This window comes from Biomphalaria glabrata, chromosome 5, assembly GCF_947242115.1.
Source record: "Biomphalaria glabrata chromosome 5, xgBioGlab47.1, whole genome shotgun sequence".
Taxonomy (NCBI): domain Eukaryota; kingdom Metazoa; phylum Mollusca; class Gastropoda; family Planorbidae; genus Biomphalaria; species Biomphalaria glabrata.
Window position 1 is genome coordinate 45,205,122 of NC_074715.1, and position 25,320 is coordinate 45,230,441.

Here is a 25,320-nt window from a genome sequence, read left to right on the forward strand (position 1 = left end):
AATTGGCTTGACGAAAGCTTTTTTTTTTAATGTGGTAGGGGTGAGGTTTTAGGCATCGGCTGAAATTTCCACCATTGATTGGCATAAATATGGAGTTGGGTGATTGTGACGAGTCCAGGGCCGCTGTCCCATAATGCCTTAAATATTTTTTTTTATTGGTTGTTGTTTTAAATGTCTCGGAAGTTCCTTTTTGAAATAAAAGATCATCTCCCAGGCAGACCCTCAGCAGGACGGTAAATGATGGCAGTGGCCGAGGTTTGAACTCGAGACTATATTGATGACAGGGCATAGTACACGACCTGTCAGCCATATAAGTCTTAAAACATGGAATTTGAAATATTACTCACGTGAAAGTAGGACAAAGATAATTTGTTTTCTGGGCATAGTTTTGATAAACAACCTCAGCTTATGGGTTTTGAAATGTAGAAACAAACGCTGAGGCAGATTTTTAGCGGCTCCAGAAAGAGGAAAAGACGCTATTAGTTTTGTGTGGAATGTCCGTCCGTCCGTCCGTCCCGTTTAGATCTCGTAAACTAGAAAAGATAGTGAAAATCCGACATCATGATATTTTAGACCTTTCAAAGTTCTGATGCAACGGCTACTTTTTTCTTTTCTGAAAGTGAAAAATTTAATTTTTAAAATCTACTATGCAAGCAGTTTTTTTCATAAAAATACACTATTACCAGTATTCACAACTAATAGTAACAAACACAGGAGGCTATTTAGTAAGGGAGATATCTATTTACCATATGTTTAACACATTGCTAAGTTATTAAGTTCTGTCATACTAACTACAAAATTTACAAAAAAAAGAGAAAGTTTACTTTTTTTTAAAAAGAAAAAAAAATATTTTTAGTATGCATAGATCTATAAGTGGAACATAATTTAACACAACAATTACTAAGTAGTTTTTCATATTATCACGTGAACGGGCGGTTTACACAGGGGCTTTGTATAAGAGATTGACACTTTACAAAACAATTAGATAATCATTATAAGACATTCGTTAGGTCAAGTTCATATCTAACTTTACATTCACTTTCACCTATCCCTTGGTCTGCTGAACCGTTGGGGCACCACACAAGATCTGTCAACCTTCTTTCTCCATTCTTCTCTGTCATTTGCCCTTGATAAAATTTCATTCTGATAAACTTTCTGAAAATATTGAAAGCTGCCTCTTTACCTACATGTGTGGACCACTTCGGGGGCCGATTTTGAGTTTGTCTTTCCACACAAACTGTCTTTGTAACCTTGTTTTATATCTGTATGTTCATATTTAAATAGAACCTGATTAGATTAAAAAAAATTACCTTCCTAATATTTTAAGACTTCCCAAATAAATTGCTGTGATTTCTAACTTTTGTTAGCTTATGCTAAGCGAGACGCGCGGAAGTGACGTAATGCGCGTTTAAGTCTCACTATAAACCAAAAAAATAAGATTCATTCAAACATTAACCAACAAATCTGGGAAGAAACATCGGCCTGAACTGCATGGAATTAAGAATGCAACATATCAGCCCTTGTTGAGTCTTACGTCACGAAATCCGATAGCAATCATAAAGCACGGAGCAATGCAGCATCGAGAAGTGGCTTTACAATCTCAGGACATCAATCACGCTGGGCGCAACACTACCGAATAACCTCTCACATCCAAGCACGTAACCAGCTCCTCGTGCACGTATCCCTATGCAATATGAAGAATGTTCCACATAAAATCAAGTAACATCAATAGCAGCATGGGGTCAATGTTTCGCTTTTTTTTCCCCTTCGAAAACAATGTCTATGATATAGACCTAGAAGTAAATCATGAAATTTGTTAGCCAAAGACCTTTTCTTTATTTTTATAAAACGATACTAAAAGTCATCTTCAAAAAAACACATTATTTTTCTAGCGTAAACTGCATCTGTCGTTTAAATGCACACATCCTTATTGATTTGACTTTATTTTGCGGTTATCGTTGGATAAAGCCGCAATTGCTTATGTTGTCTGTCTGTCTGTCCATATATTGGTCTTTCTCACTGAAACAGTCCGTCAGTATGTCACACTTTGAACTTAAAACAAAAAAGCTTTTTTAGCAAAAACGATTTCTCAACTATTCTTAAACCAGGTGCAACAGCTACTTTTGGTCAGAGGCGTAGCTAGTAATTTTCCATCGTTTGGGGGCCCGGGAGACTTGACCTCTTTGGGACCCCTGCATTTGGCGTAATATTTATTTTTTAATGTAAAAACAATCATTTGGGGGCCCTCCTCAAGTGGGGGCCCGGAGGGATTTTCAAAGTCTCCCCTCTCCTCCCCCCACCCTAGCTATGCCACTGCTTTTGGTCTTATGCAAGCGTTTTGTTTTTTAAATTAAGTAAGTATAGTGTAGTATTTATATTATGCATCTCTTCTCTTGTAGACATTATTTGTTAGGTCTTTAGAACAATATTTAGCTTCAGCTTTCACCGTGCATCGTTGTATGTATAAATCATTTTACAAATAAGATGGGAAAATGTCTGTTAGTGTTCAGCAGGACAGGAAGTGTTCTTGGATATGATACTTATCGTGTTAAGCAGGACAGGAAGTGTTCTTGGATATGATATTAATGATGTTCAACAGATCAGGAAGTGTTCTTGGATATGATATTTATCTTGTTAAGCAGGACAGGAAGTGTTCTTGGATATGATATTTATCTTGTTCAGCAGGACAGGAAGTGTTCTTGGATATGATATTTATCTTGTTCAGCAGGACAGGAGGTGTTCTTGGATATGATATTTATCTTGTTCAGCAGATCAGGAAGTGTTCTTGGATATGATATTTATCTTGTTCAGCAGGACAGGAGGTGTTCTTGGATATGATATTTATCTTGTTCAGCAGGACAGGAAATGTTCTGGGATATGATATTTATCTTGTTCAGCAGGACAGGAAGTGTTCTTGGATATGATATTTATCTTGTTCAACAGATCAGGAAGTGTTCTTGGATATGATATTTATCTTGTTAAGCAGGACAGGAAGTGTTCTTGGATATGATATTTATCTTGTTAAGCAGGACAGGAAGTGTTCTTGGATATGATATTTATCTTGTTCAGCAGGACAGGAAGTGTTCTTGGATATTATACTTATCGTGTTAAGCAGGACAGGAAGTGTTCTTGGATATGATATTTATGATGTTCAACAGATCAGGAAGTGTTCTTGGATATGATATTTATCTTGTTCAGCAGGACAGGAAATGTTCTGGGATATGATATTTATCGTGTTCAGCAGGACAGGAAGTGTTCTTGGATATGATACTTATCTTGTTCAGCAGGACAGGAGGTGTTCTTGGATATGATACTTATCTTGTTCAGCAGGACAGGAGGTGTTTTTGGATATGATATTTATCTTGTTAAGCAGGACAGGAGGTGTTCTTGGATATGATATTTATCTAACGTGCTCAAAACGTCTACTTACAGTTTACCAAACGCGTGACATTAAGGGGTAGGCACTATTTTCAATGCTATTTAAGAGTGACTTTGTGTGTGACGTAATGTGTAAGCAATACTGACCCGTAGGTTCGACCACTTATTCTTTATACTTATGTGTACCATCAAAAACAGATCTTTAGAATTCTCTGCCGTGTTTTTTTTTTCAGTTGGTACATGTCTTTTTTTTTTTTTATCTTCCTTAAGGTCGAGGTGCCATGCACTGTTAGGATACCTTACTTCCTCTAGCAGATCTATATGTTATGTTTAGGTTTAGGTGTCAGGAAAAAACAACACACTATTTGACTTTGGCTTTCATTTCTTATCATCTTGTTTCTTTAAAAAGAGAACAAAATGTTTCCAGGACCATTAAATTTTATTTATTTTCAGAAAGAAGTTTTCTTGAACAAATGGATCAAACAAATGTGTGGCCAAAACATAGAAACCCACACACTTAAATGCGGTTAGAGATACACAGAGAGAGGGCGTCTTTACTAAATATTTCTTCATTAACCTGACAGATAAGGTTAATAGAGCTTTAGGCAGGCTAAACTTAGTAAGCATGGTTTAAAGTCCTTAAAACATCTGGTACAAATAGACAAAGTAACAGCAACTGATCATTGTAATGTCTAGACAACACCAACAGTACGCCAATGTCATCATTAGTAGGCCTACATGCTTTACTTCCACTGTAAAGTAAATGAATTATTTTTTTTGGGGGGGGGGAATTAACCACTTGACATCATCTCAAGAGCTAACCAAACAACAACATCAACAACAACTAGATCATTATCAACAACATCAACAACAACTAGATCATTATCAACAACATCAACAAGAACAAGATCATTATCAACAACATCAACAAGAGCAAGATCATTATCAACGACATCAGCAACAACTAGATCATTATTAACAACATCAACAACAACTAGATCATTATCAACAACATCAGCAACAACTAGATCATTATCAACAACATCAACAACAACTAGATCATTATTAACAACATCAGCAACAACTAGATCATTATCAACAACATCAACAACAACTAGATCATTATCATCAACATCAACAACAACTAGATCATTATCAACAACATCAACAACTAGATCATTATCATCAACATCAACAACAACTAGATCATTATCAACAACATCAACAAGAACAGGATCATTATCAACAACATCAGCAACAACTAGATCATTATCAACAACATCAATAACAAACTACAAAAGAAATCTTTAACTATGACACGTTACACTACATTAAGCCCTTTCGTAAATAAGTTCCGTCACATATGTTTACCCCCACTTCCCTCCCCCACCTCCTGTTCATGCAAGCGGCGCTTCAAAAAAAAAAATCCACTATTTAAGTGATTCATTGTTGTTAGCTTAGCTTAGCTGACCCAGGTAGTCTGGTATCCAGGTAGCACAGCCTCTTTCCAAAATATGAGGTCACTCTTTTCATTCTGTTCATTTCAAAACAGAATCATTACCCTGACTGTTAATTAGCTCTAGGCGATTTGTACGTAACAATTCCGCAAATTAAATTCTGATATAATTTGAGTCTCACTCTGAGAAACAAGGGGCAGACAAGACAAAGATAGGTAGACCGATATAACCGAAATTATCAGGTAGAGATATTTATGCATTGGTAACCAGACAGAGGTAACCAGACAGTGGTAACTAGACAGATGTAACCAGACAAAAGTAATCAGACGAAGGTAATCGGGTAGAGATGCGCAGGCTGTGGTAAAGAAGTTACAGAGAAAATGTTATTTTTTTCACACAAGGAAAACCAGTAACTGTCAATGAGTAAACATTATTTTGTGGTCACGTGTGCACCATTCTGTCTATGACTATATCAAAAATATTTTTACTTTTTACATGTCTTATCTTTTCTTATAAATTGCAGACGTTACTTTAAAATGGAAGATAAATACGTTCTACGCTTTTCATGTGTCAGTTTAGTCATGAATGTTAATTAGTGACTTAAACTCTGCGAAGTCGTTTGTTTTCCTGGCTGATTAAGGCAACCCATTGCATGCTCTGACGGCACTAGTGGAAAAGGAGCCCTTGTGCGAATTTGTCCTAGCTATGGAATAATAACTGTGCCTTTAAATTTGTGTCTGAGTATTTAAGGCGGGATAACTAGGTTTTGTCTATAATCTATTTCTCAAACGAAGTAGATCGATCTCAAAATAGATGCGTACAAAACATTGCATTGTATTGGGCGGTAAAGCGCTTGGCTTCCGAACCAGGGGTCCCGGGTTCGAATCCTGGTGAAGACTGAGATTTTTAATTTTTGGAACTTTGGGCGCCTCTAAGTCCATCCACCTCTAATGGGTACCTGACATAAGTTGAGGAAAAGTAAAGGCGGTTGGTCGTTGCGCTGGCCACATGACACCCTCGTGAACCGTAGGCCACAGAAACAGGTGACCTTTACATCATCTGCCTTATATACCACAAGGTCTGAAAGGAAACCTTTTCTTTTTACAATCCTTTCATTAACTTTGTGCTGTGAAAATATTGGATGCCCTCCTTCCGTACTTATGACAGAATCCAGTATATAGAACAGATTGTTATACAATAGATATGTGTGCAGAGCTGGAGGTATAGAAAATCACGTGATATTTTCTAGCTCAGTGGGCGTGGTTTAAAGACAGGAAACACACACGGAATTGATGCAAGGAAAAAAATGGCTTTGGAAAGAAGCTAGAGGGAGAGACAATAAAGTATCTAGTGCTACTGTTACACTGTACATATGTGTTGTATATTGTGTAACATCGTGGTTAAAAAATGTAGGGCTACTTAAAGAATATAAATGAGATTTTCTTATCTTATAAATTAGGCCTACAGACTGCTGTTGGCGGTTTTGGCTTGTAGCATCAAGCTGCTGGTAAGCAATAATACCGCTGTGGGCTTACTATGTTTTAAACTTTGAAATAACTTGAATAACTTCTTTGTGAAAAAATACTATATATAACTTTTATTACAATACTTGCATAAGCCGCTATTTTGCAGGTCCGGCCTTAGGCCACTGCTACCTATGGACCGCAGTGGGCCCCGCACTTACAAAGGACCCGCGCTGATTCTAGGTGTAAATATTAAATTAAACCATTTTACAACTTAAAACAGAGTTTCCGCGGCCTCCTGATTTACCAGGAGCTCCTGGAAATCTTCTGAAATAGCAAAATATTTGAAAAAGTCATGGAAATCTCCAAAAATTACTAAAAAATTTTGAAAACTCATACAATATAAAGCTCTTGAAAGATATAGACGAAAATTGTCATTTTGGGGTGTGATTCAATATGGAAAACGCCAATCCTACGCGCGATAAAAAAAAACAACAGCATTATGCAATACCCGTAATTGTGGAATTTGGTGAAAGAAGCTTCTCGCGCCTCAAACTAATGAAGAATTACTTGAGGTCAACAATTCTCTTAGATAGATTGAAACATTTGGTAATTCTTACTATTGAGCGTGATCTATGTAAAAAAAAAAGATTTTTTATGATATACTATATGACTTCACTACACGCAAGGCTCCTAAAGTAATTCTGCAAGTGGTAAAGAGTGAATAAAATGCAAAGACGTGTTTATTTTCTAATACAAACTCTTAATTTTCACTATGATCCGTCTCCCTACCCAAACTTGGCCCCGCGAAATCCGTTTCGCATAAGGCTCCATAACGGTTGAGTCCGGACTTGCTATTTAGTGACGGGTGAATACAGTGTAGATTACTTGTTCTCCCCATCTCTCTTTTTTTTCGACGCTAAAGTTACATGGGGTAGAAATAAATAAAAGAGTGATCTTTCCATGACTTCTTGGTCACAATGTTTTAGTCCGGTGACATCCGAATACTACGTGTCCCCCCCCCCCACCTCTTTTCTTTTCATGGGGTAACTCTGGTCCGACTTGCAGAAATAAAAGAGTGATCTTTCCTTTACTTTTTAGTGTTGAAACTGATCAGCCATGAAGAGAATTATATATATATATATAGATAGACAACTGTAACTTGAAATAAATGTAGTAGACTTTATTTTAAATAAATATAGCTCTTTACAAAATCACGTCTTTTCACTCTGGCATTCTGGAGGCGCCTGACCTATCCAAGACAGCTTACGACAATCCGACGTATCTTGCATCATTCACACTGCATGGCTACTAACTTATCTCTAACCTCTTCTCACCATCACCATACTTACACACAAAAACACACACACACACACACTCCATAACTAGAGTTTATTTTCAAACAGAAGATACTCACGTACTAAGAGTATCCGTGTGATAATCTAGTCGTGTATGTTAAATAGAGATAGAAACTAAGTCAATGGTTTATGGTTTTAATGGCTGATTTCTAGGATTAAAAATGAGATTTGTTCAATGGAATTGGATCTAAGTGTCTTATTCGCGTTTAACAGAAAGAGAGAAACCAGTAAGCCTATTTACACTTTCGCCTACAATCGAAGTTTAAGACATTCATCTGTTTACGTTTGTTTGTCCTATACCTGAGTGTGTGTGTGAGTGTGTGAGTATGAGTGTGTGAGTGATTACTTCCTCCAGCATCTCAACAACATGAGAGAATTTTCGTACTCAGGTTAATCACAGTAATCTGCCCATTGTTTACATTTTGATATTTAAGATCCGCTTTACGCTCTTTAAGCAATACAATACAGCGAGAGAAAACGAAGGGAAAGGGATATGGGAAAATGTGGGGGCGATATAATGCAACCTAAAAAAACAACGCAAGAAATTAAAAAGAGGAGCTTAGGAGAGATAAATAAATAGAAACAAAAAAACCCAACAACAACAATGCCAAGGACTGACTGCTACCAACTAATGATTTGAAAAAAAAAAAGTGATACAGATATACGAATTGTAAAATTTGAGTCAGAAGCAGGGGCGGACTGGGTGTCTAACTCGGCCCCGATTTGTACACATAAAACAAGTAGCATTGCAATTGAACATTTGTTTTGTTCTAAATGAAGGAATGGCTGGCTATACGAACGCTTTATTTCCACATGCCAGCCTCATCCACTTTCTAAGGACAGAACATATATATATATATATATATATATATATATACATATATATCAGACAATGAAAAGCAGCTTCTGTTTCATATCAACGAGTTATTGAATATGAGATTATAAAGCAAGAAACCTGGCGTTAACCCATAGGTCACCGCCTAAATACAGTTGTCACAGTGGGCGGTGCATTGGAATGTGATATATATATATAGAGAGAGAGAGAGACTATATAGAATACATATATATTACTGCATAGTGTTTCTGTGTAAATATACGCATACATTTCTACATACATACACTTGCATACAAAACTAGGTCATACACCTGGTGTTCACGCTGGATTGAAGGGTTTCAACGTGAGTAAGACTCAAATGCAAATTTTATTAATGTGCATCTGGGGTGAGTAGAAAAGAAAATGGTGGTGGTTAGTGTAAATTGGGTTAGGGTAAGCTGGGTCAATTAAAAAACAAACAAACACGTGGTCAAAAACATAATAGCGGGCTTAAGTAGGGCAGCAAACGTGTACAATTATTAATAAGTCTAAATAGGTGAGACAATTTTAATTGTCTGAATGTGATATGCTTAGTGTTTAGTACTGAAGTTATCTTGTATGCAATAATAATAATAATAATAATAATAATATAAATTCTTGCATTACACAATATTGAAGACATATTTTAGAAAAATCTTACATTATATTATAAATTGATATTCAGACTTGGGAGTATTTTCAAGTTTTAAGTAAAGGCATTTTTAGGTATCACATGTTTAAATATAATGCAACCTGAATAATAACCATTTTGATGTATTATAAATGTTGTATTCCCAAGGGGCCGAATCCGCGTACTGCCATTTGGTCTTATAGTTAACTAAGCATCGATTGAAAGATTGATATATAGTCGTATATGCATTGTAGGCCATAAGCTCAACATTAAATATTTGGCACTGATGGAATCTTTTGAAAACTCGTATATCATTGTCTCTTTGGGCTCTATTATAATGTCATTGTGTGTGTTTGTTCTTAACAAAAATGAAGTCCCGATGTAACTGCCGAGGTTGTATTTTTGACTTGATTCGTCTCAATGGCATCATTGACAGTCTATTATCTTGCTACGTTAACTAAGTCAAACAAGTAATGCCCATGGGCTAACTTAAGGTATTTAAACACAAGCAGTAAAGTGACAAATGTTTAAGGATGTATGATATAAATGATAGTTCAAACATAACAATGAGAGAAAACAAATACAGGCCCTATAAGGTATTCATTTCTTGAACATGCATTATTTACAAGTATATCATTGGCGTAACAAAGGCTCACCTTGGTCACAATGTGAACGATAGATTCCGGGCTCTGCCCACAACCAAATTCGCCCATGCACAAAGACCAAGTATGGCCCATACAACGCCAACAGACTACGCTCAGATGAAGCATGACTACCACCCTGTTCCAAGCCTGAGTCCCTAAACAAGACAAATAGGAGTTTCTATAATCGCTGCCCCACCGAACTATAATAGCGAACTGACATAGAGCAAGTACATAGATAAAGTAAAAATAATAAAATAACAAACGTTTCCAAAAACTGGGGAACAACAAAACAAAAAGGCTACGAAAGAGAACGGGCCATCGAAGTCAAAAGAGGCAATGACATAGCAGAGCACGTCTTTGGAAACAGCGCATAATATAATGTGGTGCTTAAAAGTGAGACAACGAAGAAACACCTCAATATGCGCATGACATGACATGACATGTTTACTGTTGTAATGTTTGATACAATTAATATCCTGCTAAATCTTCATAGTTCTATATGTAATGGCCTAGCTTTTTGGTCGTAGCTAGTAGAATATACGTTTAATAATGAGTCAAGTTATATTTAATATAACTTTCTAGACCCACACAACCTTTTTTCTTTTCCACTTGTTGATCGTTTGTTTTTAAATTCACACCAACGGGCTTATACTTAGGTTTGTTTATATATTTGCTTGACCATTTCCACGACCAGACTAAAACATGTTGTTTGAGGGTTAACAGAACAATGAGTAGCGCCCCTGGGACTAGTGCTTCCCTCTTAGTTTTACGGAGATGAACTGTAGGCTTTGTGGAAGAAAAGTATGGGTAGATCGTTCGTAAGGATAAAATCGAAGACGAAAATGGGAGGGCAGAAATGAACTTAATGGACCTCATTCACCAATCGTAAACAAACAACATTTAGCCATGTGGTTCTCTATCTCTTCTATACAAATTACGTAATCCATAAAGGTTGTCACGTGATACGATTTTTTTCGTTGTTTTATTAATATTATCACGTGGCTAAATGTTGTTTGTTTACGATTGGTGAATGAGGTCCGTTGTATAGATCGCTGACGCCCTTATTCAATATGAGTGGTGTGTGGAGGGTTACAAAGTTACTTCATTCTCTTTTATTGGTGAAGTATTTGGTTGTAAAAAGTTGTCAAGACGCATTCACCTACAGTACGTGTACTTACTAAAGCAAATGGTACGCTTTCTGAATACAAGGGTAACACAAATAATTAAACAATTTTGTTTTTTAGCTTTAACCAGCTAATCATTTAACCAACAAATTTATTGGCGTGATCAGGGGCGAAGCTAGTGAGTTCCCAATCAGCCGGCCATAAATACCTGGTCGTTACACTTGTGTTTCATTAGAGGTTTAACCAGAGGGATAACGAAAACAAGATTGTGTGATGGCGTGGATCAGACAAGGGGAGGCGACTTTATGCCTTCATCAACCACACCAGGAGATGCTTAAGTGTATCTCTGTGTGTAGCACGTGTGACAGGCACATCGAGGCCATCGTGTGACTCGCTCTTAAAAGGCTGCACTTATTTCAACACATCTGTTTTAGGTTGAAGATGTATGTCAGTGAGGGGAGTTCTTAAATTAACACCTTCGCTTAACTCCAGGTGCTTCCTATCAACATGCACATTGTCTAGCAGGGAGGAGATAGACTAGGGGTGTGTGGCTTCTAGTCTTTGAGACGCAGCGATGCAAGTCAATCAAGCCCCCTGCCTCTCTTTAGTTATGGCTTCAAGCTGAATATCACGATACTGAACTCAATAACTACATCTTAATATTCTGAATGATGAACTGCCTATTTACAATGAAAACGCTGCAAATCTGAAGTCATTTTCATTTCTTAGCAATGAAAACATTGACATCAAAGGAAAGAAAATATAACTTTTAACAATGTGTTTTCTTTCCTGACTTTTCTCTTGTGGAACACGCGAATATATAGTAGCTTTGTGCTTAAAGTCATTGTTCTTGAACTATGGACAGCGCACGTCGAAAACTTTTCTTCCTGCCATTTAGAGTCTGTGTTTTTATTGTCTAAACCCATAGCTAGGAATGAAAAAGTGACTCCATGACTCTGAGTATAAAAATAAATATTTAGCTCGACCTTTGGTGAAAGATGGAAACTTTAATACCAGGCAGTGGGCTATTACAGCAGGTCCAACAGAGAAGTGAAAGTGGAAGTGTGTCAAGGTCATCCTGCTTGTGGAGGTGCTGGAATTGACGGGGGAGAAGACTTCCTGCTGAGCTGATCGTCAAGACAGAAGCATACTAGACCAGGCAATGATCGTCAAGACAGAAGCATACTAGACCAGGCAATGATCGTCAAGACTGGAGCATACTAGACCAGGCAATGATCGTCAAGACAGAAGCATACTAGACCAGGCAATGATCGTCAAGACTGGAGCATACTAGACCAGGCAATGATCGTCAAGACAGAAGCATACTAGACCAGGCAATGATCGTCAAGACAGAAGCATACTAGACCAGGCAATGATCGTCAAGACAGAAGCATACTAGACCAGGCAATGATCGTTAAGACAGAAGCATACTAGACCAGGCAAGGTAGTTATTAGCCTCCTCAATGTAGCCTCTATATTTCATTACTCTCTACTCCTTGAATGTGGCCTAACACTCATGCTACATCACACTGCATTCATCTCATTCTGGTCTGTACGAGTCAGTCAGGCTTATTTAGTTAGTATTGAAGTTTTGGAGATAAATAGCTTATAGTTAGAATCTAGATGGAGGCGCGGTGGCTGAGTAGTAAAGAGCTTAGCTTTCGAACCGGGGTACCGGGTTCCAATCTCGGTGAAGACTGAGATTTCGGGATTTTTAAGGCGCCTCTGAGTCAACACCTGAGTGACCTGACATTAGTTGAGGAAACGTAAAGCTGGTCAGTCGTTGTGCTGACCACATGACACCCTCGTTAACGGTGGGCCACATAAGTGATCTTTACATCATCTCCCCTATAAAGCGCAAGTTCTGAAAGGGGAACTTTACTTTGAATACAATCTGTATATAAAATGACACCAGACATTCAAGATTTGATATTTTGAAGAAAATGATCTCAACCTTTTTTTGAAATAAAAATAAATATGTACATTTGCAAGAGTATATCAACCTTAATAATGTACCAACGTTTAGGGCATGACAGTTTTATCATGTCAGATGACAATGTGTAAACTATGTTCCTCCTTGGACCATTAGATTACTCATTTTGCAAGCCCACAATTAACAGAACATTACGACATAGACAATGTGTGAATAGCAACTCAATTAGACTTACTACTAGGTGCCGCTTACACCAGAAAAATCAAAAGAAACTTTTGCTAAGATTTAAATCAACCTTCAAACATTAAGTCTCTTGAAAAAAAAAAAACTGGAAGAAATGACCCCAAAAAATTTCATTGGACATAAGAGTGCATTCCCCTCCCCCCAAACCAAATATAATCAGTTCAATAAACATTAGTGTATTCGATAGACAAATAACGGCATTGCTTTGCATAAAATTGGCAACATAAAAAAATAAAGCGAATTCTAATTATGATTACAACCTTGTTTATTAATGACATGTTTGTAGACCTCATCCTAATATATATCTATAAATTTCAGACGAAAGTTTGCTTATCTAGTAACTTCTTTTATACATCAATGTATTGACTAAGATGAAAATACTAACCTATGTTCCAGAACACTATTTGCAAAGTATTGATCTATGCGGAAAATGTTTTTGAAAAGATAAAAATCGATTATGTCCAGCAGTCTTAGAGAATCCCAGGCTGAAACACTTTTTGCAGTAAAGTCGGGCCAGTCGTCTTGAATTTGTGTCGGTTGTTATGGCAACCAAACTTTCAGATGATGGTCAAGAACAGTTATAGGTCACGTGATGCAGGTAGTAGCTGATCACTTGATGTAGGTAGAAGAAGGTCACGTGATTAGTAGCAGATGTTGATGTCTTGATGTAGGTAGTAGCAGGTCACTTGATGTAGGTAGTAGAATATCACTTAATGTAGATAGCAGCAGGTCATGTGGTTGAAGTAGTAGCAGGTCACTTGATATAAGTAGCAGCAGGTTACTTAATATAAGTAGTAGAAGGTCACTTGATGTAGGTAATTGCAGGTTACTTGATGTAGATAGCAGCAGGTCACTTGATGTAGGTAGTAGCAGGTAACTTGATGTAGGTAGCAGCAGGTCACTTGATGTAGGTAGTAGCAGTTCACTTGATGTAGGTAGTAGCAGGTCACTTGATGTAGGTAGTAGCAGGTCACTTGATGTAGGTAGTAGCAGGCCACTTGATGTAGGTAGTTGCAGGTCACTTGATGTAGGTAGTTGCAGGTCACTTGATGGAGGTAGTAGCAGGTTACTTGATGTAGGTAGTAGCAGGTCACTTGATGGAGGTGTTTGCAGGTCACTTGATGGAGGTATTTGCAGGTCACTTGATATAGGTAGTAGCAGGTCACTTGATGTAGGTAGTAGCAGGTTACTTGATGTAGGTAGTAGCAGGTCACTTGATGGAGGTATTTGCAGGTCACTTGATATAGGTAGTAGCAGGTCACTTGATGTAGGTAGTAGCAGGTTACTTGATGTAGGTAGTAGCAGGTCACTTGATGGAGGTATTTGCAGGTCACTTGATGTAGGTGGCTACAGAAGCAGAAAAGTGATACCGGTATTGAAGTGGTTTACATTACTAGACTTCACAAACGCCCTCAGAATGACCACAAAACCACGTTTCCTTATCAGATAAGATTGACTTTTGAAATAAAATCATTATCAGATAAGATTGACTTTTGAAATAAAATCATTAGCATAATATAAGTCTGTGATAGTCTAGTCAGTCTTAAAAACAATGATAGTCTAGTCAGTCTTTGATACAATGATATTCTACTTAGTCTTACAAAAATATAAAATAAAAAAACTGCTGACAATCCTTTTTTTCCCTCGTTTCACTTCCTTCGCTTACCCCCTCCCCATCTGACCCAAAGGCTATTGGACTTCAATAATTCACCAAACAATTTCGATTTTTCTTTAAATGACAGAGAATATGATATAGATTTTTTTTCTTTTTTTTTTGTCCAGTGATAATCCATTTCTAAGTTGTTGTTTTTTTAATCTCCTGCCAGACATTTCTAATGAAGTTCTCTGATTGCGTTATTACACCCCCGTGTCGTTTCCATTAATCAATAAACCCGAAGCGCCCCGGCACTACATTTCAGTTTGTTTCCGTTACTGGTTCTGGTAATTTCTAGGGCACCCAGACACCCAGACCTTTTCCAGTCATTGCCATGTCGGCGTCTAACAACTGTTGTCCGACCGTTAAAGAAATATTAAATACTAGAGCTACAGTGTAAAGTGTATTTCTAAATCTTGCAGTTCTAGTGTTGAGAGTTTACACACTGGATATGAGATGCTTAGCTAAACACGCCAAACTCGTAGACTCAACATTGAGACACATAGGAAATTCAAAATCAAATTATTATTATTATTATTATTATTACTACTGTTATTATTATTATTGCCTTATTTTTTCTTTCTTCTTTATTATAAAGTATAAATAATAAAACTTCTATACATAACTATAGATATAAATCTACAGGTTGTGTCAGTTCATACATATATTCTGTATATTGTCAAATGACTGTTTAATCCTTTGGTATATGACTGGATTAAAGCTACAAAGCTACCTCAAGCAGACAAATAGGACATGTTTGTGAATAGCTGCTCAAAAAGAGCTGGGTGTGTGTCTGTGTGTTACTGTTAAAGGCCTATTGCTTTAGTGGAAAAGTTTGGATTAATAAAGTTATCTTGTCTTTTAAAAATGAGCCAAACGGAGTCAGGAGAAATGGGATCAAAGGTGGGACCCTATTGCTAGTATTGTATGTTAAAGTTTTGTAATGAGTTGAAAAATATTGTGACATCTTGTAATTTTAATAGAGTTTTCATAAGTGCATGCATTGAAATTAAAAACTATCTATTAGTGTCTACATCTGTTCGTAAAACGTCAAGTTTATTTTGATGTAGAACAAGTCCACGAAAGTGTTTTCAAGGTTCTGTATTTACTATGTTAAGTAATACGCCTACAAGAGTAAGTTGGACTAGTGGATTGAAACTACAACCCAACGCACAACCTTATCGTAAGGTGTCTTTAAAGGCTAGACGTCTAAACGAACTTACTGTTGTTACCTTAAATGTAGATATGAATTTATAATTACATAATTTACAGTAGATGCTAACATAACTCGAGTTACTAGTGATATCAATGACGATCTGATTTAAAGGGGTTTAAATATGCATCGTATTTTATGTTTGTGTGTGCTTGTGTGTCATTCAATTTAGTATATTATTTTGTTTTGCCACAAAGCACAGGCGCTACAAATGCCTTCAATAAATGTTCTCTGTCACTTTGTCACTGTGTTTGTATCCGACTCGTCCCTTCCTCCCGAATAAAAAGAGAATTTTTTTTTCAAAAAACATCTTTGCCTATATAACAAGTATGTAACCAGAGGTAACCAGAACATTGAAAGTAACTTTTAGAGATACATATGTGCGCAGGTAGAAAGATGTCTATACATAATATTGTTTCGACCGATGTAGACCAGATAATCAGAATGAATGAATGGGAATTAAAATTAGTCTACTATAAAGATGATGTAAATACGATGATGTGAATAAGATATGATGTTGTTGTGACACAACAAACAATAATGACAGTATAGGCATCCTAAGGATTTTTTACAGATCTACTTACCCTTCCCACACCAGAATGTGATATAGCACTAGAAACACCCCGGGAGAGTGATATAGCACTAGAAACACCCCGGGAGAGTGATATAGCACTAGAAACACCCCGGGAGAGTGATATAGTACTAGAAACACCCCGGGAGAGTGATATAGCACTAGAAACACCCCGGGAGAGTGATATAGCACTAGAAACACCCCGGGATAGTGATATAGTACTAGAAACACCCCGGGAGAGTGATATAGCACTAGAAACACCCCGGGAGAGTGATATAGCACTAGAAACACCCCGGGAGAGTGATATAGCACTAGAAACATCCCGGGAGAGTGATATAGCACTAGAAACACCCCGGGAGAGTGATATAGCACTAGAAACACCCCGGGAGAGTGATATAGCACTAGAAACACCCCGGGATAGTGATATAGTACTAGAAACACCCCGGGAGAGTGATATAGCACTAGAAACACCCCGGGAGAGTGATATAGCACTAGAAACACCACGGGATAGTGATATAGCACTAGAAACACCCCGGGAGAGTGATATAGCACTAGAAACACCCCGGGAGAGTGATATAGCACTAGAAACACCCCGGGAGAGTGATATAGCACTAGAAACACCTGAATAGTACACTATCACAGCCATTACTTACTAATACTTACAAAGTCAGAGATAAACTCATTTTCAATAGGTGGGAAATACAGTACAATTACGATAGATAACAAATACTGATGAGAGCGAATTAGCTAAATGTAGTTATAACAGTAAACATACTATTGCTTAAAAAGTAGAAATGAATTGACGACGCAAATTGGGGGTAGCCGTGCGTGACCGAGGCCAGTGTACTGGCGATCACGCTTGACGAGTAAAAGTACTGATTTGATTAGTCAGACTGTGGATAGTCTGTGATATGATAAATAAATCCTCTTGAACAAAGTGGCGATAGGCCCGTGATAATTCTACGGCTCTCTAGGTTACTCTAGAAGCTTTCGTAACACCTATTTAACAGTAGCGTAGATAGGAATTCGCTATTATTTGGGGGCCCGGGGACTTGACATCTTTAGGGGCCCCTGCATTTTAACATTCGATTTCATGACATGACATTAATGGGGTAATGTTTAATATTTAATGTAAAAAAAAAATATTTTAAACACTCATTTGCCCCCCCCCAAAAGTGGGGGCCCGGAGGGATTTTTCCCCTTCCCATCCAACTACCATAGCTACGGCGCTGCTATTTAAGGATATAAATAATTGTAAAGCTCAGCTAAGTTAATTGTACATTTTATGTTTCAGTGATACGATTTTACATTGTTCAGTTGTTAGTAGGAGAGAGAAAGCAGTTAATTAAGTGCCTCGCAACCTGCATTCGTCTAGTCTTGTGAAGAGGGCTGTGGCTTTTTGCTTATGGTAGCTTCAATACAAAAGAGAGAGAGAAAGAGGCGCAATAATATAAAGAGGCTTCAAAAAATGTTGCTGTAAAACCTCTATTATCATTGGGGTTAAGGAAGTGAACTTGAAAACTTCCAAATATTATTCTTTCATTTCATTGGTCTCATCCTGCCGTCTGCTCCAGGTAATCATTGCGTTCAATTGATGGAACAGAAGTTGAGCGCGCAATAAAATAAATGGTTTCATACATACATTAAGTGGAGTGACAGAGACATGAGTTCTCTCCCTTGATGGCACATTGCGGTTACCTACCTTGACTACAGGTTGAATCACTCGCTCTCTTGTTCGTGATTTCATTGCTATCTGGGTGGACCTCTGTTGTTTTTTATCCATCGCTTTGTTCAGTGGGGCTCTAGAAACCTCAATAGGGGCAACATCCGGGAACTTGCAAGGAGTTAAACGATCAAATCGGCCAAGTAAAAATAAATCAAAGGAAATATCTCCCCCTTAAATAAACGTAGAATTCTTTTATTCTGCACAATACATTTCTGGTCAGCTTTGTGGGGTAACTCTAAAAATAAACAGTTCATGGTATGTTTTGTTTGAGACTAGAAAGGCATAACAGTCAGCTTGGAGCTAACACACAGATTCAACAGCTAGAACACATATTTAAGAGTTAAAACAGTCAGCTTAGAGGTAAAACACAGATTCAACAGCTAAAACACATATTTAAGAGTTAAAACCCAGATTTATGAGTCAAAACACAGATTCAAGAGCTAAAACACAGATTCAAGAGCTAAAACACAGATTCAATAGCTAAAACACAAATTCAAGAGCTAACACACAGATTCAAGAGTAAAACACGAATTCAAGAGTAAAACATATTTAAAAATTCTTTTATAGATGTGGAAACTTTTAAAAAATGATTTTTTAAAATATAAATATGAGATTATAACTTTAAAAAATATAGAGCACTATAAAGGTACAGAAAATACAATTTCGAGATATAAGTATTAAAAAGAAAATGTGTTTGTTTGTTTTACATGTTTCGGATGTTCCTTCAGAGTTGAAGATAGTTTACTTCCTAGTCCAAACCTCCCGCAGGACGACGGGGGATGGGAGCGGGCAGGATTTGAACCCTCGACCATCGATAAATCCGAACGACAGTCCAGCGCGCAAACCTCACGACCAGGCGCTGATTGGAAATAAAACCTACACTCATTTGAATGTCAACGAAAGAAAACAAAATGAAGTGTGAATATCGAACTGTCACTAAAGTCAAAGGGAGGAGACAGTATTTCAAACTATAAACAAAATTAAACGTTATGATGACGCATTTGTTTTAGTTTTGGTTCTAAGTTTACAATTCAACTTTAATTAGAATCCAAAACTAGACTACAGACGTAAATTGTAGTTTGATTATTTCGAACATTGTTCAAGTCTGTCAAGACAATCATAAATATGAAAGAGGTTCTCCAACACGTCATTTGAATTCTTGGTATTGAAAAGCAGAAGATTAAAATCTATTCCAAATAAGTTTTGTGGTTTTTTAAAAGATCTTCCCTGTTTTGTTTACTTGAAACAAAGTATTCCAATCAATCAAGAGATGTGCTATCTCTGGTGGCAGGTTCAAGATATGCTGCAAGATGGCACTCTAGTTTACCAGATGCTAAACAGACTTCTGACATTATCTCATCAACCCCAGGAGAAGTTTGCTTTTGTGTTTTCTTATGCAATGATTCACAGGTAAGTGTCAACGTAACATCGGGACACTGTCAGTCGTTTGGTTACAATTAAAGAGATAGGGAGAAACTCAATGAGAAGATCAGTGCCGGGGAAAAACACAAACGAGGGATTTAGAATAAACTTAAAACCTAGAAACTTTTAATGGTAACGTATAGGAAAGTCTAGTACACATAAATAATAGAAAAGTCTAGTGATAACAAATGATATGAAAGTCTAGTGATAAAAAATGATATGAAAGTCTAGTGATAACAAATGATATGAAAGTCTAGTGATAACAAATGATATGAAAGTCTAGTGATAAATAATGATATGAAAGATTAGTGATAACAAATGATATGAAAGTCTAGTGAAAAAAATTATATGAAAGTTTAGTGATAACAAATGATATGAAAGTCTAGTGATAAAAATGATATGAAAGTCTAATGGTTGTAAAAAAATTAGGAAAGTCTAGTGTAACAAATTATAGAAAAAGTATAGTGGTCGAGAAGCTAAATACGCTTGAACTTGGCTTGGCTTGGCTACCTTTGAAGGGGGCTCGAGGTTCGATACCCGATTCGAGCAGAGATGTGTTTACTGAGCGCATAAAAGCAGCACGGAAAAACCTTGTCCTAGATACTCCCTTCCCCCACTGGTCCACAAATGAGATTGCTATAAGCATGAAAGTAGCGCTATATAAAAGCTATAACTTAATTTTATGGCCAAATAGGAAAGTCTAGTGGTAACTAATAATAGGGAAAGTCTAGTGGTAACTAATAATAGGGGAAATCTAGTGGTAACTAATAATAGGGGAAATCTAGTGGTAACTAATAATAGGGGAAATCTAGTGGTCACAAACAATTGGAAAGTCTAGTGGTAACAACTATAAAAGTTTGGTGATAAAAACAAATACAATTTATTTACCAAGACTAGTACGCTTGAAAAAAAACAAACTTTTAAACTACAAAAATATATCAACAACAAAAATATGCACGAGAATAGTTTAGGTCTATTAGAACATAGAGAGTATAGCATCCATTGCATTTATGACCATAATGACAAATATTTTCGACAGATTAAACAAAAAAAAATAGACAAATTTAAAAATTATAAGTCCGGCATTTTGACAGAACTGAGAACACATGAAACAGAAAAAAATATTAAATTAGTTATTCAATTAACTTATAATGGAAGTATCTTCAGTAAAAAAAAACACAACAAAAAAAAAAAGTCATTAAATTTGTAATTCCCACATTTCATTAGAAACAAATCTGAACACTGACAGGCCTACTATATTATTGACGCTCTGTTGCGTCAGAGAGTTCCGAGACATTTAAAATTTACATCTCTTTAAATAGTTCTCTTGTCAAAAGAAATGTTTTAATTTGGTTTTACGACATTTAATTATCGGTTGTTTTAGTCCATTAAGAATAAACTACTATATGTCGTTATCTGTTTACTAATTACTTAATAATTGTCATTTTTGTTGTTTGTGTTACGAATTTTGAAAACATTTTTTGTTCAGAAACTAGACAAACATTGATAATTTTTCTTAATATATATTGTTTGTTTTGTTGTGAATAGAGAGCAGGTTCTACAATGACATGTATTTAGGGCAGAGGCCAGGGGCTAGAAATAACAGTGTTGGCTGCATCGATGAAGACTCAACAATTCGATTCTTTCCGTCTTTTGAGAGTGCTGGACAATGTGGTGTCTACGACCACAAGTCGTGGACAAACAAACACACTAATAAATACACATACACTATTGTATTATTCTATGGCTCCTTATGTCTCGGACTAGAGTAAGACCTACTACAGATAGATCTAGTTACAGATAAACTGTACAAATGGTATATACGTATGCATTTCATCAAAAATAAATTTTAGCAACCCATGTTAAGGTTTCTACACAAGACTATCAGCAAAATGTTCCTGAAAGTCCATCTATTTTAACTCTTTACTTTATACATGCGGGAATTCCCACTGGCTTGTGTTCAATAGACCGAATTTAATTTGTAGATGATTATAGTAAAAGAACTGGACTGTAATGAGACATTATGGGATCCCCAATAAAATAATAACCATAATCAAGAACCTTTATGATGGTTTCACCTGCCAAGTAACCCACTGTGGCAAGCTGTCAGAGGAATTTCCAGTCACAACAGGAGTCAAACAGGGATGTCTTCTTTCACCACTCCTGTTCCTTCTAGTACTGGATTGGGTCACAAAAGAAGCCTACTCTAACGCAGGGAAAGGAATCCAATGGACTCTCACACAAAAGCTGGAAGATCTGGAATTCGCTGATGACATAGCCCTATTATCACACAGACTACAGGATATGCAAGAAAAGGTCACAGCTTTAAGCGAAGTAGGAAAAAGAGTAGGCCTCAAAATAAACCACCAAAAAACTAAAGTACTTAAAGTAAACAATAAACAAAGTGGAGACATAGTATTGGATTCTCAGACAATAGACCAAGTAGAAAATTTTATATACCTTGGGAGTGTAGTCAGTATATCAGGTGGAACAGATGAAGACATTAAACGCCGTATAAATCTAGCACGTCAGACATTTACACAGCTAAAACCAACCTGGAAATCTCCTTACATCTCAAACAAGACTAAACTAAGAATCTTTAATTCTAATGTCAAGGCTGTCCTACTGTATGGTTCTGAAACATGGAGAACAACTGAAGCCACAACAAAAAAAATACAGACCTTCATCAACAGATGCCTGAGAAATATCCTAAAAATACACTGGTATGACAAAGTAGAAAACACCAAACTGTGGGAGATGAGTGGACAGAAAAATATAGAAGTGCAGATCTTAGAGAGGAAGTGGAGATGGATTGGTCACACCCTTAGAAAAGATACCAGCAACAGAGCTAGGCAGGCCATAGAGTGGAACCCCCAGGGAACAAGACGCAGAGGATGACCAAAAAGAACATGGCGACGCAGTGTACTTGAAGAAGCAGAGAAGACCGGGAAGAGCTGGGACACCATCAAAAAGCTAGCAAGAGACCGTGGAGAGTGGCGTGTTTATGTCGAGGCCCTAGGTTCCATGAGGAACTCAAAGGAATGATGATGATGATAGTAAAAGAAAAGTAATAACAGTCAAACCAGAGTTTTCCATGTACGACCAATTAGCTAGTTTTTTTGTTTTTTTTTTACCAAAGATATTCATAAACTCAAATTTTTTTAGGAAAATCGTTAAAGTCGTTTTTGAGATCCGTGTCCACCACCCAAGCAGTGTCCACCACCCAAGCAGTGTCCACCACCCAAGCAGTGTCCACCACTCAAGCAATGTCCACCACCCAAGCAGTGTCCACCACTCAAGCAGTGTCCACCACTCAAGCAGTGTCCACCACTCAAGCAGTGTTCACCACCCAAGCAGTGTTCACCACCCAAGCAGTGTCCACCACTCAAGCAGTGTCCACCACCCAAGCAGTGTTCACCATCCAAGCAGTGTTCACCACCCAAGCAGTGTTCACCACCCAAGCAGTGTCCACCACTCAAGCAGTGTCCACCACTCAAGCAGTGTTCACCACCCAAGCAGTGTTCACTACCCAAGCAGTGACCACCACTCAAGCAGTGTCCACCACCCAAGCAGTGTTCACCACCCAAGCAGTGTCCACCACTCAAGCAGTGTTCACCACCCAAGCAGTGTTCACCATCCAAGCAGTGTCCACCACTCAAGCAGTGTTCACCATCCAAGCAGTGTTCACCATCCAAGCAGTGTTCACCACCCAAGCAGTGTTCACCATCCAAGCAGTGTCCACCACCCAAGCGGTGTTCACCAACCAAGCAGTGTCCACCACTCAAGCAGTGTTCACCAACCAAGCAGTGTTCACCACCCAAGCAGTGTTCACCATCCAAGCGGTGTCCACCATCCAAGCAGTGTTCACCATCCAAGCAGTGTTCACCATCCAAGCGGTGTCCACCACTCAAGCAGTGTTCACCATCCAAGCAGTGTTCACCATCCAAGCAGTGTTCGCCATCCAAGCAGTGTTCACCAACCAAGCAGTGTTCACCACCCAAGCAGTGTTCACCACCCAAGCAGTGTTCACCACCCAAGCAGTGTTCACCATCCAAGCAGTGTCCACCATCCAAGCAGTGTTCACCATCCAAGCAGTGTTCACCATCCAAGCGGTGTCCACCACTCAAGCAGTGTTCACCATCCAAGCAGTGTTCACCATCCAAGCAGTGTTCGCCATCCAAGCAGTGTTCACCAACCAAGCAGTGTTCACCATCCAAGCAGTGTCCACCATCCAAGCAGTGTTCACCATCCAAGCAGTGTCCACCATCCAAGCAGTGTCCACCATCCAAGCAGTGTCCACCATCCAAGCAGTGTTCACCACCCAAGCAGTGTTCACCATCCAAGCAGTGTTCACCATCCAAGCAGTGTCCACCATCCAAGCAGTGTTCACCACCCAAGCAGTGTTCACCATCCAAGCAGTGTTCACCACCCAAGCAGTGTTCACCACCCAAGCAGTGTTCACCACCCAAGCAGTGTTCACCACCCAAGCAGTGTTCACCATCCAAGCAGTGTCCACCACCCAAGCAGTGTCCACCACTCAAGCAGTGTCCACCACCCAAGCAGTGTCCACCACTCAAGCAGTGTTCACCATCCAAGCAGTGTCCACCACCCATGGAGTGTTCACCATCCAATCAGTGTTCAGCACTCAAGCAGTGTTCACCATCCAAGCAGTGTTCACCATCCAAGCAGTGTTCACCATCCAAGCAGTGTCCACCACCCAAGCAGTGTCCACCACCCAAGCAATGTCCACCACCCAAGCAGTATCCACCACCCAAGCAGTGTTCACCATCCAAGCAGTGTCCACCACCCAAGCAGTGTCCACCACCCAAGCAGTATCCACTACCCAAGCAGTGTTCACCATCCAAGCAGTGTCCACCACCCAAGCAGTGTCCACCACCCAAGCAAATGGCAAGTTAATAAGATTGTAGAAAGTAAAATCAAGAAATGATTTGTGTTCACATGTTTCCCAGTTATTGTCCATAGTTTATTATGTTTCGTGACCCTAATTCAGTTTACTGATGGTAGTTCAGAAATAAGTCGATATGACGTTGATTTCATATGCAGTAAGCGTGCAGCACAGCGTCATAGTAATCTGATTAAACAGTGAAATCTGAGTCCTGTCGTTTTCCATGCAATATATTATATACTAATCTTTAAGAGATCGGTAATTAATAATCGTTTTCTAAAGATAATTGGAGGCGGCTAATGGTTGTGTAATTTGTATTCGTAAACAGTAAACCTAGGGTATGGAATAACTCTAATGGTCAATATGTCTGCGCTGGATGTGGCGAACTATGAAGGTCAAAGCTGGGGCTGCGTATCCATGGGAAAAACTGCATTCCTCGAAGATAGGCCTTATCATTATTATTATTAAAAAATTAATATTAATATGTAGCTCAGTCAATGCAAAGCTTAGTAATATCACTATAATGTACTCGAGTCCATTTGAAGTCGCCAGGAGGGACCAGACTTGATTAAAATATGACTTAAATGAAATTGATTTTTAACCTGTAAGTCCAATTATACACCTTTTAATTGATGATCTGAGTGGCTATGGTAGTCCTAATAGTTATTGAACTATATATATATATATATATATAGTGCTTTTTTTGTGTAAAGAAATAGGTGCCGGTACTCAGTGATGGATTGC

At 38.0% G+C, this 25,320-nt stretch overlaps 2 protein-coding genes across 2 annotated transcripts; both read left to right on the top strand.

Annotated features, from left to right (window-relative positions):
- The first annotated feature begins 13,541 nt into the window (after positions 1-13,541).
- LOC129926338 (uncharacterized) lies at positions 13,542-17,151 on the top strand. The gene is made up of 2 exons (XM_056029665.1): positions 13,542-13,596; positions 16,550-17,151. The coding sequence occupies exons 1-2, from the start codon at positions 13,542-13,544 to the stop codon at positions 17,149-17,151; spliced, it is 657 nt and encodes a 218-aa protein (XP_055885640.1).
- A 5,785-nt stretch (positions 17,152-22,936) lies between these two features.
- Positions 22,937-24,598, top strand: LOC129926339 (uncharacterized). The gene has a single exon (XM_056029666.1). It carries the CDS (start codon positions 22,937-22,939, stop codon positions 24,596-24,598), a length of 1,662 nt encoding a protein of 553 aa, XP_055885641.1.
- The last annotated feature ends 722 nt before the right edge of the window (positions 24,599-25,320 follow it).

Coding starts and splice junctions, on each gene's coding strand:
- LOC129926338 (XM_056029665.1), top strand. CDS start 13,542: ATGTCCAGCAGTCTTAGAGAATCCCAGGCTGAAACACTTTTTGCAGTA. Junction 13,597..16,549: donor ACTTTTTGCAGTAAAGTCGG/GCCAGTCGTCTT, acceptor TTCCCACACCAG/AATGTGATATAGCACTAGAA.
- LOC129926339 (XM_056029666.1), top strand. CDS start 22,937: ATGTCCACCACCCAAGCAGTGTCCACCACTCAAGCAGTGTCCACCACT.